At 38.0% G+C, this 15,727-nt stretch overlaps 1 protein-coding gene across 2 annotated transcripts in view; it reads right to left on the bottom strand.

The window, feature by feature from the left end:
• Positions 1-6,214: 6,214 nt before the first annotated feature.
• Positions 6,215-15,727, bottom strand: part of CDK17 (cyclin dependent kinase 17) — a 99,902-nt gene continuing 90,389 nt past the window's right edge. For both annotated transcript variants that reach the window (XM_081248280.1, XM_081248279.1), the window contains 6 exons: positions 14,919-15,016; positions 14,307-14,412; positions 11,985-12,027; positions 10,848-10,938; positions 8,598-8,675; positions 6,215-8,072 (listed from right to left, as the gene is read on the bottom strand). In XM_081248280.1, coding sequence (XP_081104406.1) covers positions 8,035-8,072; positions 8,598-8,675; positions 10,848-10,938; positions 11,985-12,027; positions 14,307-14,412; positions 14,919-15,016 — 454 coding nt within the window. In that variant the 3' untranslated portion in view covers positions 6,215-8,034. The remainder of the gene's footprint in view (positions 8,073-8,597; positions 8,676-10,847; positions 10,939-11,984; positions 12,028-14,306; positions 14,413-14,918; positions 15,017-15,727) is intronic.

The following is a 15,727-nucleotide window of genomic DNA, read 5'->3' as shown; positions in this document are numbered from 1 at the left end:
CCAGCTCTACTCACCACCAGTCCCTCCCATCAGGAAGCTTGCACAAGCCTCTTAGATAGCCTCATCCACCAGAGGGCAGACAGCAGAAGCAAGAAGAACTACAATCCTGCAGCCTGTGGAACGAAAACCACATTCACAGAAAGACAAAATGAAAAGGCAGAGGACTATGTACCAGAGGAAGGAACAAGATAAACCCCCAGAAAAACAACCTAATGAAGTGGAGATAGGCAATCTTCCAGGAAAAGAATTCAGAATAATGACAGTGAAAACGATCCACGACCTTGGAAAAACAACAGAGGCAAAGATCAAGAAGATGCAAGAAATCTAACAATGACTTAGAAGAATTAAAGAACAAACACCTAGAAGAAGTAAAGAACAAACAGAGAATGAACAATACAATAACTGAAATGAAAAATACACTAGAAGGAATCAATGGCAGAATAACTGAGGCAGAAGAATGGATAAGTGACCTGGAAGACAGAATGGTGGAATTCACTGCCATGCCAGACTAAAGAAAAAAGAATGAAAAGAAATGAAGACAGCCTAAGAGACCTCTGGGACAACATTAAATGCACCAACATTCACATTATAGGGGTCCCAGAAGGAGAAGAGAGACAGAAAGGACCTAAGAAAATATTTGAAGAGATTATAGTTGAAAACTTCCCTAACATGGGAAAGGAAACAGCCACCCAGGTCCAAGCAGCACAGAGAGTCCCAGGCAGGATAAACCCAAAGAGAAACACGCCAAGACACACAGTAATCAAATTGACAAAAATTAAAGACAAAGAAAAATTATTAAAAACAACAAGGGAAAAATGACAAATAACATACAAGGGAACTCCCATAAGGTTAACTAAGGCTGATTTTCAGCAGAAACTCTACAAGCCAAAAGGGAGTGGCATGATATATTTACAGTGATGAAAGGGAAGAACCTACAAGCAAGATTACTCTACCCGGCAAGGATCTCATTCAGATTCGATGCAGAAATCAAAAGCTTTACAGACAAGCAAAAGCTAAGAGAATTCAGCACCACCAAACCAGCTCTACAACAAATGCTAAAGGAACTTCTCTAACTGGGAAACACAAGAGAAGGACCTACAAAAACAAAAACAAAACAATTAAGAGAATGGTAATAGGAACATACAGATTGATAATTACCTTAAATGTGAATGGATTAAATGCTCCAACCAAAAGGCACAGGCTGGCTGAATGGATACAAAAACAAGACCCATATATATGCTGTCCACAGAAGACCCACCTCAGACCTAGGGACACATACAGACTGAAAGTGAGGGGATGGAAAAGATATTCCATGCAAATGGAAATCAAGAGAAAGCTGGAATAGCAATACTCATATCAGATAAAACAGACTTTAAAATAATGTTACAAGAGACAAGGAAGGACACTACATAATGACCAAGGGATGAATCCAAGAATAAGATATAACAATTATAAATATATATGCACCCAACATAAGAGCACCTCAATACATAAGGCAAATGCTAACAGCTATAAAAGAGGAAACTGACAGTATCACAATAATAGTGGGGAACTTTAACACCTCATTTACACCAATGCACAGATCATCCAGACAGAAAATTAATAAGGAAACACAAGCTTTAAATGACACAATAGACCAGATAGATTTAATTGATATTTATAAGACATTCCATCCGAAAACAGCAGATTACACTTCCTTCTCAAGTGAACAGGGAACATTCTCCAGGATAGATCACATCTTGGGTCAGAGATCAAGCCTTGGTAAATTTAAGAAAACTGAAATCATATCAAGCATCTTTTCTGACCACAATGCTATGACATTAGAAATCAATTACAGGGGAAAAAACGTAAAAAATACAAACACAAGAAGGTGAAACAATACATTACTAAATAACCAAGAGACCACTGAAGAAATCAAAGAGGAAATCAAGAAATACCTAGAGGGCTTCCCTGGTGGCGCAGTGGTTGAGAGTCCACCTGCCGATGCAGGGGACACGGGTTCATGCCCCGGTCCGGGAAGATCCCACATGCCACGGAGCGGCTGGGCCCGTGAGCCATGGCCGCTGAGCCTGTGTGTCCGGGGCCTGTGCTCTGCAGCAGGAGAGGCCACAACAGTGAGAGGCCCGCGTACCGCAAAAAAAAAAAAAAAAAAGCCTGGAGAGAAATGACAACAAAAACATGACTATCCAAAACCTATGGGATGCAGGGGCTTCCCTGGTGGTGCAGTGGTTGAGAGTCTGCCTGCCAATGCAGGGGACACGGGTTCGTGACCCAGTCCTGGAAGATCCCACATGCCACGGAGCGGCTGGGCCCGTGAGCCATGGCCGCTGAGCCTGCGTGTCCGGAGCCTGTGCTCCACAACGGGCAAGACCACAGCAGTGAGAGGCCCACGTACCGCAAAACAAAAACAGAAAAACCTATGGGATGCAGCAAAAGCAGTTCTAAGAGGGAAGTTTATAGCAATACAATCATGCAAGAAACAAGAAAAATCTCAAATAAACAATCTCATCTTACACCTAAAGGAACTAGAGGAAGAAGAACAAATAAAACCCAAAGTTAGTAGAAGGAAAGAAATCATAAAGATCAGAGAAGAAATAAATGAAAAAAAACCAAAGAAAACAATAGCAAAGATCAATAAAACTAAAAGCTGGTTCTTTGAGAAGATAAACAAAATTGATAATCCTTTAGCCAGACTCATCAAGAAAAAGAAGACTCAAATCGATAAAATTAGAAATGAAAAAAGAGAAGTTACAATGGACACTGCAGAAATACAAAGCATCATAAGAGACTACTACAAGCAACTCTATGCCAATAAAATGGACAACCTGGAAGAAATGGACAAATTCTTAGAAAGGTATGACCTTCCAAGACGGAAGCAGGAAGAAATAGAAAATATGAACAGACCAATCACAAGTAATGAAATTGAAACTGTGATTAAAAATCTTCCAACAAACAAAAGCAGGACCAGATGGCTTCACAGGTGAATTCTATCAAACATTTAGAGAAGAGCTAACACCCATCCTTCTCAAACTCTTCCAAAACACTGTAGAGGGAGGAACACTCCCAACTCATTCTACGAGGCTACCATCACCCTGATACCAAAACCAGACAAAGATACCACAAAAAAATAAAATTACAGAGCAGTATCACTGATGAATATAGATACAAAAAATCCTCAACAAAATACTAGCAAACAGATTCTGACAACACACTAAAAGGATCATATACCATATCAAGTGGGACTTATCCCAGGGATGCAAGGATTCTTCAATATATACAAATAAACCAATGTGATACACCATATTAACAAACTGAATAAAAGCCATACGATCATCTCAATAGAAGCGGAAAAAGCTTTTGACAAAATTCAACACCCATTTATGATCCATAGAATAGAAAGGAATACAAATTGGAAAAGAAGCAGTAAAACTGTCACTATTCGCAGATGACAAGATACTTTACATAGATAATCCTAAAGATGCCACCAGAGGGCTTCCCTAGTGGCGCAGTGGTTAAGAATCTGCCAGCCAATGCAGGGGATATGGGTTCAGGCCCTGGCCCGGGAAGATCCCACATGCCATGAAGCAACTAAGCCCATGCGCTACAACTACTGAGCCTGCGCGCCACAATTACTGAAACCCGCATGCCTAGAACCCGTGCTCCACAACAAGAGAAGCCACCGCAATGAGTAGCCCCTGCTTGCTGCGACTAGAGAAAGCCTGCCCGCAGCAAAGACCCAACACAGCCAAAATGAGTAAAAATTAAAAAAAAAAAAAAGATGCCACCAGAAAACTACTAGACCTAATCAATGAATTTGGTAAAGTTGCAGGATACAAAATTAATGCAATCTCTTGCATTCCTATACACTAACAACAAAAGATCAGAAATAGAAATTAAGGAAATAATCCCATTCACCACTGCAACAAAAAGAATAAAATATCTAAGGATAAACCTACCTAAGGAGGTAAAAGACCTGTATACAGAAAACTATAAGACACTGATGAAAGAAATCAAAGATAACCCAGATGGAGAGATATATCATGTTCTTGGATTAGAAGAATCAATACTGTGAAAATGACTATACTACCCAAAGCAATCTACAGATTCAATGCAATCTCTATCAAATGACCAATGGTAGTTTTTACAGAACTAAAAAAAAAAAATCTTAAAATTTGTATGGAGACACAAAAGATCCCGAATAGCCAAAGCAATCTTGAGGGAAAAAAAATGGAGCTGGAGGAATCAGACTCCCTGACTTCAGACTATATTACAAAGCTACAGTAATCAAGACAATATGGTACTAGCACAAACACAGACATATAGATCAATGGAACAGGATAGAAAGCCCAGAGTTAAACCCACGCACCTATGGTCAACTAATCTATGACAAAGGAAGCAAGGATATACAATGGAGAAAAGACAGTTGGTCTTCAATAAGTGGTGCTGGGAAAACTGGGCAGCTACATGAAAAAGACTGAAATTAGAACACTCCCTAACACCATACATAAAAATAAACTGAAAATGGATCAAAGGGCTTCACAGGTGGCGCAGTGGTTAAGAATCCGCCTGCCAATGCAGGGAACATGGGTTCAAGCCCTGGTCTGGGGATTTCCCACATGCTGCGGAGCAACTAAGCCTGTGCACCACAACTACTGAGCCTGTGCTCTAGAGCCCACAAGCCACAACTACTGAGCCTATGTGCCACAACTACTGAAGCCCGTGTGCCTAGAGCCCGTGCTCCGCAACGAGAAGCCACTACAATGAGAAGCCCGCACACCACAACGAACAGTTGCCCCCGCTCGCCACAACTAGAGAAAGCCCGCACGGAGCAACGAAGACTCAACACAGCCGAAAATAAATAAATAAATAAATAATTTAAAAAAAAGAATTAAAGACCTAAATGTCAGACTGGACACTATAAAACTCTTAGAGGAAAACATAGGAAGAACACTCTTTGGCATAAATCACAGCAAGGTCTTTTTTGACCCACCTCCTAGAGTAATGGAAATAAAAACAAAAATAAACAAATGGGACCTAATGAAACTTAAAAGCTTTTGTACAGCAAAGGAAACAAGACGAAAAGACCCTCAAAATGGGAGAAAATACTTGCAAATGAATCAACGGACAAAGGATTAATCTCCAAAATATAGAAACAGCTCATGCAGCTCAATATTAAAAAAACAACAAATCAAAAAATAGTCAGAAGACCTAAATAGACATTCCTCCAAAGAAGACAAATAGATAGCCAAGAGGCACATGAAAAGATGCTCAACAACACTAATTATTAGAGAAATGCAAATCAAAACTACAATGAGGGGCTTCCCTGGTGGCGCAGTGGTTGAGAATCTGCCTGCTAATGCAGGGGACACGGGTTCGAGCCCTGGTCTGGGAGGATCCCACATGCCGTGGAGCAACTAGGCCCGTGAGCCACAGCTACTGAGCCTGCGCGTCTGGAGCCTGTGCTCCGCAACAAGAGAGGCCGCGATAGTGAGAGGCACGCACACCGCGATGAAGAGTGCCCCCGCTTGCCACAACTAGAGAAAGCCCTCGAAAAAAAAAAAAAACCTATAATGAGGTATCACCTCACACTGGTTAGGAAAAGGTATCATCAGAAAATCTACAAACAACAAATGCTGGAGAGGTTGTGGAGAAAAGGGAACCCTCTTGCACTGTTGGTGGGAATGTAAATTGATACAGCCACTATGGAGAACAGTACGGAGGTTCCTTAAAAAACTAAAAATTGAATTACCATATGACCCAGCAATCCCACTACTGGGCATATACCCAGAGAAAACCATAATTCAAAAAGACACATGCACCCTAATGTTCACTGCAGCACTATTTACAATAGCCAGGTCATGGAAGCAACCTAAATGCCCATTGACAGAAGAGTGGATAAAGAAGATGTGGTACATATATACAATGGAATATTACTCAGCCATAAAAAAAGAATGAAATTGGGTCAGTTGTAGAGACATGGATGGACCTAGAGACTGTCATACAGAGTGAAGTAAGTCAGAAAGAGAAAAACAAATATCATATATTAATGCATATATGTGGAATCTAGAAAAACGGTACAGATGAACCGGTTTGCAAGGCAGAAATAGACACAGATGTAGAGGACAAACGTATGGACACCAAGGGGGGAAAGCGGGGTGGGGGTGGGGTGAATTGGGAGATTGGGATTGACATATATACACTAACATGTATAAAATAGATAATAAGAACCTGCTGCATAAAAATAAATTAAATTTAAAAAAAAAGATCCCATTCTGCACAGCCTTCTTCCCCAAGAAAGAACTGTGACTCAACAAAACCACATTTTAACAACATGAAGATTTTGTTATTATAAATTTCAAACAAAATGGAGGAATTTTCACATAATATTTATAACCTTCAAAGTACAATATTAATACATATCTGTCAGTTAGAAATAACAGCAGTTTGTTAGGCTACAGGGTTTAACATAAAACCAATTTACAAATGTGGAAAGCAGTAGTGGTCCAATATTCACCATTACACATGAATCTGTTTCTTCCAGAAAATTTTTCTTAAAAAATTAAAATTTCAGTATTATGAAATATTAAAAGAACACCCCAAACATGCCACAATCACTATTCACAAATAAAATTAAAAGGAAATATACAAAAATTCACTTAATACTGTTAAATAACAATAAACTACAAGATTTCCTGAACAGAAATGGTAGGACCCCTGAATGTTTTACAGTGAATGTCAGGAAAAGAATTAAGTTATGACTATTTTCATGATATATAAGCCCAAAATTTACATGACCATTTCAAGATATCGCAATTAAGATTTGCAGTTGGTAAGATGCACTAAACAAATAGTCCTTAAAAGTGAACACAAATGCTTAAAACACTGTTACCAACACCAAGGTGTATTTATGATGTTCAAAAAGATGCATAATTAAAACTGTAATATTTACTATCTCTGGTAAACAGATAATATCTATAATGCTTTAAAACAATCTTCCAAGTTATCATTTCTCTCATTTGTATTTTTCATGGCTCATTTCAAAGACATATTACAGCTTTCAACTGATTCCAAGTGAATGTTATTAAAACACACACACACAGCTCCCAAATGAAATAAAACTGTTGCCCAATGAAGTATCATCCATTCTAATAAAAGAATTGTATTTAAAACAAATAAACAAAACAAGACCTCTGATGTTTGACTGGACTTGTATGGTTTAGTTTTAACTAAATTAAAGCACGATGTAAAATAGGTAAGTGTATTAGTATACAAATATCCAATAATATGCAGTAAATATTTCTAAAATGAGAAAAAATAAAAATAAATAATTTTGGTGCTTTAATTTACTGGTATTTAATGTGAGATCCCCAAAATGTCAGATATTCACTTGCTTGAATCAACTTCTGCATCACATGCTTTCCTAAACATAATGTGCTTATCAATTTCTTACTACTCTATTCGCCAATGTTCAATAAAAAAAATTATATAGCATGAATGTTAGAGTGTTCAAGTTGGCTCACTTATTTTACTGTTAAGCGAAGCTGGATTTACATTCCAGGAAACTCTGCAGTTTAATTTTAAAAACAAACAAAGAAAAAACGCAGCAGTAAAACAATTTGTGAGGAGAAACAGATGCATTCACGTATAATAAAGCCACTGCAACTTCTTCAGGCATTCAACTGTTGTGTTAAATAAACAGACAGTAGTTATTTAGCAGCAATGATTCCGCAATAAATAATGCATTGTGTTTCTCAGTCCTGCACAAAAATTGCAGCTACAGTTACATCAATAGCTGTAACCTACTGGCTCTAATGGCAGAGAAGACCTTAAAACCAACTGTACAAAAAAATTGTCACACTGTGACAACAAATATAAAAACAATTTGTAGGTCTGAAATAAAAAGACTCCACTGTGAAGAGGACAGTGTAGACAAACGAAGATTCCAAGTCCACCAAAAGAAATAACTGCCTTCAGATCTGAGTCCTTGATTGGTAAGAAAGGCTGGGGGCTGGGCTTGAAAGCATGTTACCAGACTTAAAAGAGCATGCTCTGTCTTCTGTTCTTCCCATGGCCTAAAACATAAAGTCATTTTAGGAGGCAGTTCAAGGTTCAGTTTTATCCCACATACAGTATTTGTTGACTCTATGAAGCTAATGTTCCCACCAGCAAAAGCTAATATTCCACGGTAAGGGTGATCAGCACTGTCTTAAATGACCCTTTTGTTGATGGGGTCAGTCTACAGCTTCTATGCTTCCAAGTGATGAACCTGATGACTAGGAAAGCACAAGATGTGTCTTCTGCCTCAGGTGCCAGGGATGGCGTGTGCAGTGATCAAGCCAGGCCACTTGTAAAAGGTCTTTGTGCCATCTGCAGCTTTCAGGATCCCTGATTTGACTGAGTAAGATTTCTCTCTGAAGAATTACTGAGCTGCCCACATCATACAGGAAAGTATGTGCAATGCTAAACATACACAGCTGTGGAATGCACTGTACATTGTTTTTTACATCAATAATTTTACCGATCAATTTATAAACCCAAAACTTGGTTCCACGCAAAATTTCATGATCGACACGTGAAATGGTTTATGACAAACACACCTGTCTCTGGATAAGAAGAATTTCGAAAACCCGGGTCCTTTTGCAACTGAATCTCTTTCAAACTGAATATTGATACACCTAAAATGCACAGACAAAAATTATCAGATGGAAGCCTATCATTAAAGCAAATATAACCCAACTATAGACAAAATATCTAAAAATGTATACTGATTCAACATGAAACATTTATACTACATTTACAAGGTTACAGCCCTGCTGAAATACTTTCCCTTTTGTCCCAATGTCTTAAGAAAACCAAACCAAATAACCTCTCCCTCAGAACCTTTCTCCCCCAATTCTGCCTTAAATCATGCTTTGAGTATGTATTTCTCTAAGGAGAATGTCCATTGTCTATTTCTAGGGCTTACTGAGGTTGGAAGACCTAATCAAAATGTATTACTCGGTTTTATTCTCTCTGTTCTTTATCTGTCTCCTTATGATGGCGTGAAGGTCAAATCCTCAAACTATCTTCAGAATTTTAGAGAAAAACAAGAAATGGGTTTGTACACCTCACCCACAACTCAAACTATAAAACTTGGTATTAATAATGAAATGTAAATATCTTAAAAAACACTTGTAATTCATCCTTCTTTTTTCCATCTCTGCCAGAGAGGTAGTCTTTCATTAAAAAGTATCCAATAGGGGCTTCCCTGGTGGCACAGTGGTTAAGAATCCACCTGCCAATGCCAGGGACATAAGTTTGAGCCCTGGTCCAGGAAGATCCCACATGCTGCGGAGCAGCTAAGCCCATGTGTCACAACTACTGGGCCTGTGCTCTAGAGCCCTCGAGCCACAACTACTGAAGCCCTTGTGCCTAGAGCCCGTGCTCTGCAACAAGAGAAGCCACCGCAACGAGAAGCCCACACACCACAACGAAGAGCAGCCCCCGCTCACCGCAACTAGAGAAAGCCCGTGCGCAGAAGACCCAACGCAGCCAAAAATAAATAAACTAATTAAAATATGTATATATCCAATACGTTCTAAGTGAAAAGTCTTGAGGAGTCTTGATTCCAATTAGAAAACCTTTTAGTGAATCAACAGTCTAGTAAATGAGAACGGGAAATTAATGAAAGCTTTTGGCTGTTCAGTTCCCAAATATTCTCTTAATTCCCCATTCACCTTGCTAATTTTTTAAAATCTATTTTTGGCTGCATTGGGTCTTTGTTGCTGTGCGCAGGCTTTTCTCTAGTTGTGGCAAGCTGAGGCTACTCTTCGTTGCAGTGCGCGGGCTTCTCACTGTGGTGGCTTCTCTTGTTGCGGAGCATGGGCTCTAGGCACACAGGCTTCAGTAATTGTGGCACGCAGGCTCAGTAGTTGAGGCGCACGGGCTTAGTTGCTCCGTGGCATGCGGGATCTTCCCAGACCAGGGCTCGAACCTGTGTCCCCTGCATTGGCAGGCGGATTCTTAACTACTGCGCCACCAGGGAAGTCCTCACCTTGCTAATTTTAAAGTAAAATATTGGGGTAATTTATAAGACACTTCTGAGTAAAATCAAGCAGTTACCTCAGGCACGAGAAATCAGCTATTTTAGTGACAATATGCTCACCAATGTCATGGGGATGGTAAAGTCAGAGTGAACACAGTAAAGGAAAATCATCTTCACATCTTGAAAAGGAAATTTACTTCCACAAAAAAAATCTTGTTTTGGTTGTGCCTCATTACTATTTGCTTGAAATCCATTTTTAACAACTCTAAATCAAAGCAATCCAGATTGGGCCTAATGACAACGTCTATCATCAGATGGCATTTTCCAACTTAAGTCAAATAAGACTAATGATCCACATCTAAGTGCTACTGATTTCTTTTTTTTTTTTTTTTTTTTTTTTTGCTGTGCGCGGGCCTCTCACTGCTGTGGCCTCTCCCGTTGCGGAGCACAGGCTCCGGACACACAGGCTCCGCGGCCATGGCTCGCGGGCCCAGCCGCTGCGCGGCATGTGGGATCTTCCGGGATAGGGGCACGAACCCGTGTCCCCTGCATCGGCAGGCGGACTCTCAACCACTGCGCCACCAGGGAAGCCCGCTACTGATTTCTTACAGAGTCGTGGCAATGTACTCAGTGTTAAAAGAAATAAATTAAAACAGGCAAGTAAGACATACACCTCCCTTTAAGGAATTCTGATCTAATTACAGAAAGACCAGAATTTTAGGCTTAAAAACCAACCATCTTCCTAAATCCCTAATTCACCCCAGTCTCCAAACCTGGATAAAAATAAAGGGGGTGGGGGAACGCACTCTAGAATCTCTCTTACTTTCAGGTAAAGCATGTATCCTTGGTCCCAGACTTCGAAAGTACACATGTTTCATGGCCTCTTCTGCTGAAACCCTTTTCTTAGATTCATACTGTGAGAAACCAAAAAAACTGCTTCATTAATTTTTTTCTCTAAATACTGGAAAAAGTGTGTGCAAGGGGGAGGGGACACACACACACACACAAATTAGCATTTAAGCATTTAGAGCTACTCTTATCTTGATTACTTAATACACTGACTATTATTTTTAAGAACCAATTTGGAGTACTATGTTCTAATGTGAGTTACTACTGAGATTATGTAGCAATGATTATATCTCAGTTACAGATTTCCAAGATAAAGCTGGATCTTAACGAAAAATTTAGATGCCCTATATTTTCTGAAGTGATGAAAAAAGCAAAATATCTGACCTTTTTTTTCACGAATACCAAAGGATTACTGGAAATATACCTAATACCTTTATGAAAGACATTTTTAATTACCTATTCAATACCCATTTCCCTTTTTTCCTTGACGAGATAATGTAGATTTGTTTAAGGTATCCATGCTTCCAATTCTGACATATGAATCACGACTATTCTAAGTTTAGGCTAATTATGGCAATCCTGCTCCCCAATTCTCAGTCTCTCTTACAATTAATATTCTGGCCTTAGGAAGATTTTGGAGACCTAGGAAGAAGTCCTTACAGGGGTTTTTGGAAAAGCCTTTGCTTTCTAGATACAAAAGGACTAATGCGACTGACACACTCTTATCCTCTCTCTTCTTCCTGCTCTGAATGAAGATATGGATGGTACTTGGGAGGTACAACAGCCTGTAAGGCAGTAGTATAAGGAAAAGAAAGAGAACGTAAGAGAACAGGAATTGCAGAGAACATGGCCTTGACACAGTTGATCAGGGCCAGCAGCTAACTACCTCAGACTGTTCTAGGTTACAATGAGAGACCCAGACACATTAAGAGAAACCATAATTTTTTTTCACCTAAGCACATGTCTTAAGCATGCTAGATATTACCATAACCTTATTTGTCATGACAAATATTTGAGGGAGGTATTACTGATCCCATTCTACAGATGAAGAAACTAAGGCTCAGAGAAGTTAACAGACCATTTAACAATTATAAAATAAGATATAACTTACCTGAAGAAATTTTGTTATCAACTCAATTCCTTCAGAGTCTAACCTAAAAACAACGAAAGACAAGTAGCAATTTATTCTTTTTTAATCTTAGCTGATAGCAACTTTTCAAGTAAAACTATTTTCCAAATGTTTTTATCTGCTAAATTCAAGTGCCCTAAAATAGCACACCTTGCTGCTTTCAAACAGACTCAAATCTTTTATCCTTAGAAGGTTTATTTTGCCACTTGTTTAAGAAGAAACCACAAATAACTGGGCATCAACTCAAATGTTCAATATTCAAGAGTTAGATTATTAAAACTATAGAATTTTTTAAAATCACCATTCTGTCTCAAAACAAAATAACCTCTATTATTGAAAAAGCTTCAGTAAACCAGATCTGTTTTCATAGTGTTCTAGTGAAGGCAAGAGTACAAAAGCATCACTTTCCTATTATACAGGTGAAAACAAACAATTAAGTAACCCCAAAATATATCACTGTGGTTCAAGATAAACAGAGATGAGTCATTCAACAAATTTTTACAGGGCGGTCGGCTGAGCATTGGATACTAAGAGCTATAAAATTCAATTTAAATATGCCTCAATAACTTCATAAAACTTCATTAAAAAGGGATACAAAACCAATCAGATGGTCAATAAAGACATAATTACAAGGATGAAATTAATAAAACAGGGAGTAGAGGGTTTAGGGGTTATCTTAATGAGATAATCTCTTGATCAAAAATCACTAATTCTACCTTGCACTGACTTTCACTGGCAAAAGCACAATTATGGGGAAAAAAAATCCCCCCCTTCACCCCTAGTGCTTAGTCGGTACTGTGGACGCTGTGGCATAGAAATTCTCCAGAGTCTTCTCAGCCTTTGCAGTTTGCCATTCTGACAAATAACCAGAACTCCTTGGCCATAGACAAGCTAGGTGCTAAGGTCATAAAGAATGTGCTTTAAAGAGCTGCAACCTTTTATACTGGACATTACAACATATATACATATGTATACATATATATATGTTGTAATGTCCAGTGTAAAAAAATATATAAAAATAGGATTTATGCTATTTGGGAGAGACACATACAAAAAGTCTAACACATTATTCTTCCTAAGAAAGTCTGCTTAGAATATTCTTAGTTGCTATAGTGACAAGAGCATCAATTCACATAAAAACTTTCAAAATATTTTTGGTACCAGAATGGTTTTACTATTCTATGGAACTAGAGTGAGTGTGTAATGTTGTGAGCTATGTGAAACAACGGAACAGATATTGGCCTTATTTGGTATCCTGGTGCCCTTTTCACTTCTATTTTTTCTTAAAGAAAGATGAAAAAATACAGTCAAAGGGGTTATTCTATGTTACTTATTAAAAATGTAATACATTCCATAAGTAAATATGTTGTGAAAAAAAATTTTTTAATAAATATTTATTTTTGGCTGGGTTGGGTCTTCGTTGATGCGCATGGGCTTTCTCTAGTTGCGGTGCATGGGCTTCTCATTGCAGTAGCTTCTTTTGTTGTGAAGCACGGGCTCTAGGCACGTGGGCTTCAGTAGTTATGGCATTTAAGCTCAGTAGTTGTGGCTCGCGGGCTCTAGAGCACAGGCTCAGTAGTTGTGGCGCATGGGCTTAGTTGCTCTGTGGCATGTGGGATCTTCCCGGACCAGGGTTCAAACCCATGTCCCCTGCACTGGGAGGCGGAGTCCCAACCACTGCACCACCAGGGAAGTCCCCTGACTCAAATTGTAATGGGAGTCTTGGATGGATCTGAGGTAGGTCTGAAAAGAAACTTTAATCGGATGGTCAACATATAGGATATGAAGGGTCAGAAAGAGTTTATATTCTTCAAATACAAATTGTCATTAACATTGACTGAAATGCTGATGGGTCATCTTGTGTAGGAGTCAAGATTTTACTTATAACACATTCTTAGGTTTTTCTAAGTAAATACATATAGAATAATTGTGTAGAAAGCAAAGCAAACTTCATCATGGTCTTCACAGTACTGAATAAGGCATTAATCAATGACTTCTTTCTGGGAAATGGAACAATCTACATAAGCCCTAGAATTTTATCATATATATATTCTATATTCATTTTATTTACAGCTCAATTCTGTGGACTCACATACTTTGGTAATTCTTGCTCACTGAATTATAAAATTAATGACACAGGAAGGAAGAAATTAAATCCTAAAATATTTAAGAACTGTGTATGTGTATCACATATTTTTCCCTGAATCCTTACTGTGGCTAATGCTTCAAGAGACCAAAAAAAAAAAACAAAAAAAACAACAGGTGGGTTCCCCCCCTTTCACTTAAAGAGGAAAAAAAAAATACCTGGGTGCATGGTTAATTAGAGGCTGTGGTTTATATTTTGGAAAGTTGTAGTTCTTGAACTCATCATTTGAAGAAACACCTGGCCAAGTTTCCTGAGATGGAGTTCCTGAATTTAAAAATATATATATTTATAAATATATAGAAATTTGTATACAGGCAAATATATATAAATAGGGAGAACTAAGAAAGCGTCTTAAAGAACAATTTATATTTAATAGATAATTTGATTATTTCAACTGAAACTAAAAAGATAGAAATAGTAAACATACAGACTTTTTTTTTTTGGACTAAGCAATGATGCCATAAAAATGTTGTCTAATTGACACCTAAGCTAAAATATTTCCTAATAATGTGCTAAAAGTCAGTTTTCAATAGTATTTCTCTTCTCTGTTCTTCCATACAATCATTATTGCAAAGGTAGAACTTGGTAAATAAAAAGCAGAAGTTACCTAGAGAGGATCTATCTTTATTGTAATTATAATAATTATAATTCTTATAACAGCTATTTATGTTAGTCTCAGTATCAAATTTATAAATATATTTTTTAAAGATATAGTCTTATCTAGCTACTCAATTATATGTAACAAATCACTGGGAAGAGAGTTCTGTTACCTAGCAGTCGGAAAATTAAGTGCAGTTCATCTTCCACAGTTGATCCTGGAAACAGAGGTCTTCCAGAAGCCATTTCAAAGAAAATGCAACCAACACCCCTACAAAATGTAGCATTAAAAAAAAAAAAAAAAAAAGATGAGCAAACCATTTATTTATTATTAAGCACAAGAATCTTTTCCTTAAGGTTGCCTCTCTGGAGAATTTTGTACTAGCCTGCTAGAAAATCTGCAGAGATTTTTTTTCAGATCCAACTAATTTCTTAACATTTACCCTATTTGTCTCAACTTTCATACTGCCTTATCCATTTTCTCCACTTAAAATGTCCAGCCCTCCTCTGCATGATCCTTGAAGAACACCATTAACAATGGCTAATAATGATATAAAGCTTACTATGTATTAGGTAGTGGTTAGCAGGGCTAGGGAGAAGCAAATATTTCAAGATGTTTTTATGCAGGAAGCAGAGACAGAACACATAGATGCAGGGTGAAGAGTGTGTGAGTGTGTGAGTGAGTGACAGCAAGAGCGAGAGTGAGTGAGAGAGAGGGAAAGAGTTAAGAGAAGGAAGAGAAATGGATAGAGGCTCACTAAATAGATACTGTCTTCTAGGATCTGTGTGAATACATATCAGTTTAAGACACAGTCCTTCTTTTGAAGGGCTCACAATCTAGCAATTATATAATAATTTAATTTTATATTTTAAAATGTTATATAGAAGATTAAATAATGGAGCCACTATGGAAAACAGTATGGTGGTTACTCAAAAAAAATGTAAAATAGAATTACCATATGATCCAGCAATTCTACTTCTA

This window comes from Mesoplodon bidens (assembly GCF_964165515.1).
Source record: "Mesoplodon bidens genome assembly, chromosome: 11".
Taxonomy (NCBI): domain Eukaryota; kingdom Metazoa; phylum Chordata; class Mammalia; order Artiodactyla; family Ziphiidae; genus Mesoplodon; species Mesoplodon bidens.
Note: the sequence above shows the minus strand (reverse complement) of the source record. Positions and strands in the feature narration are given on the sequence as shown.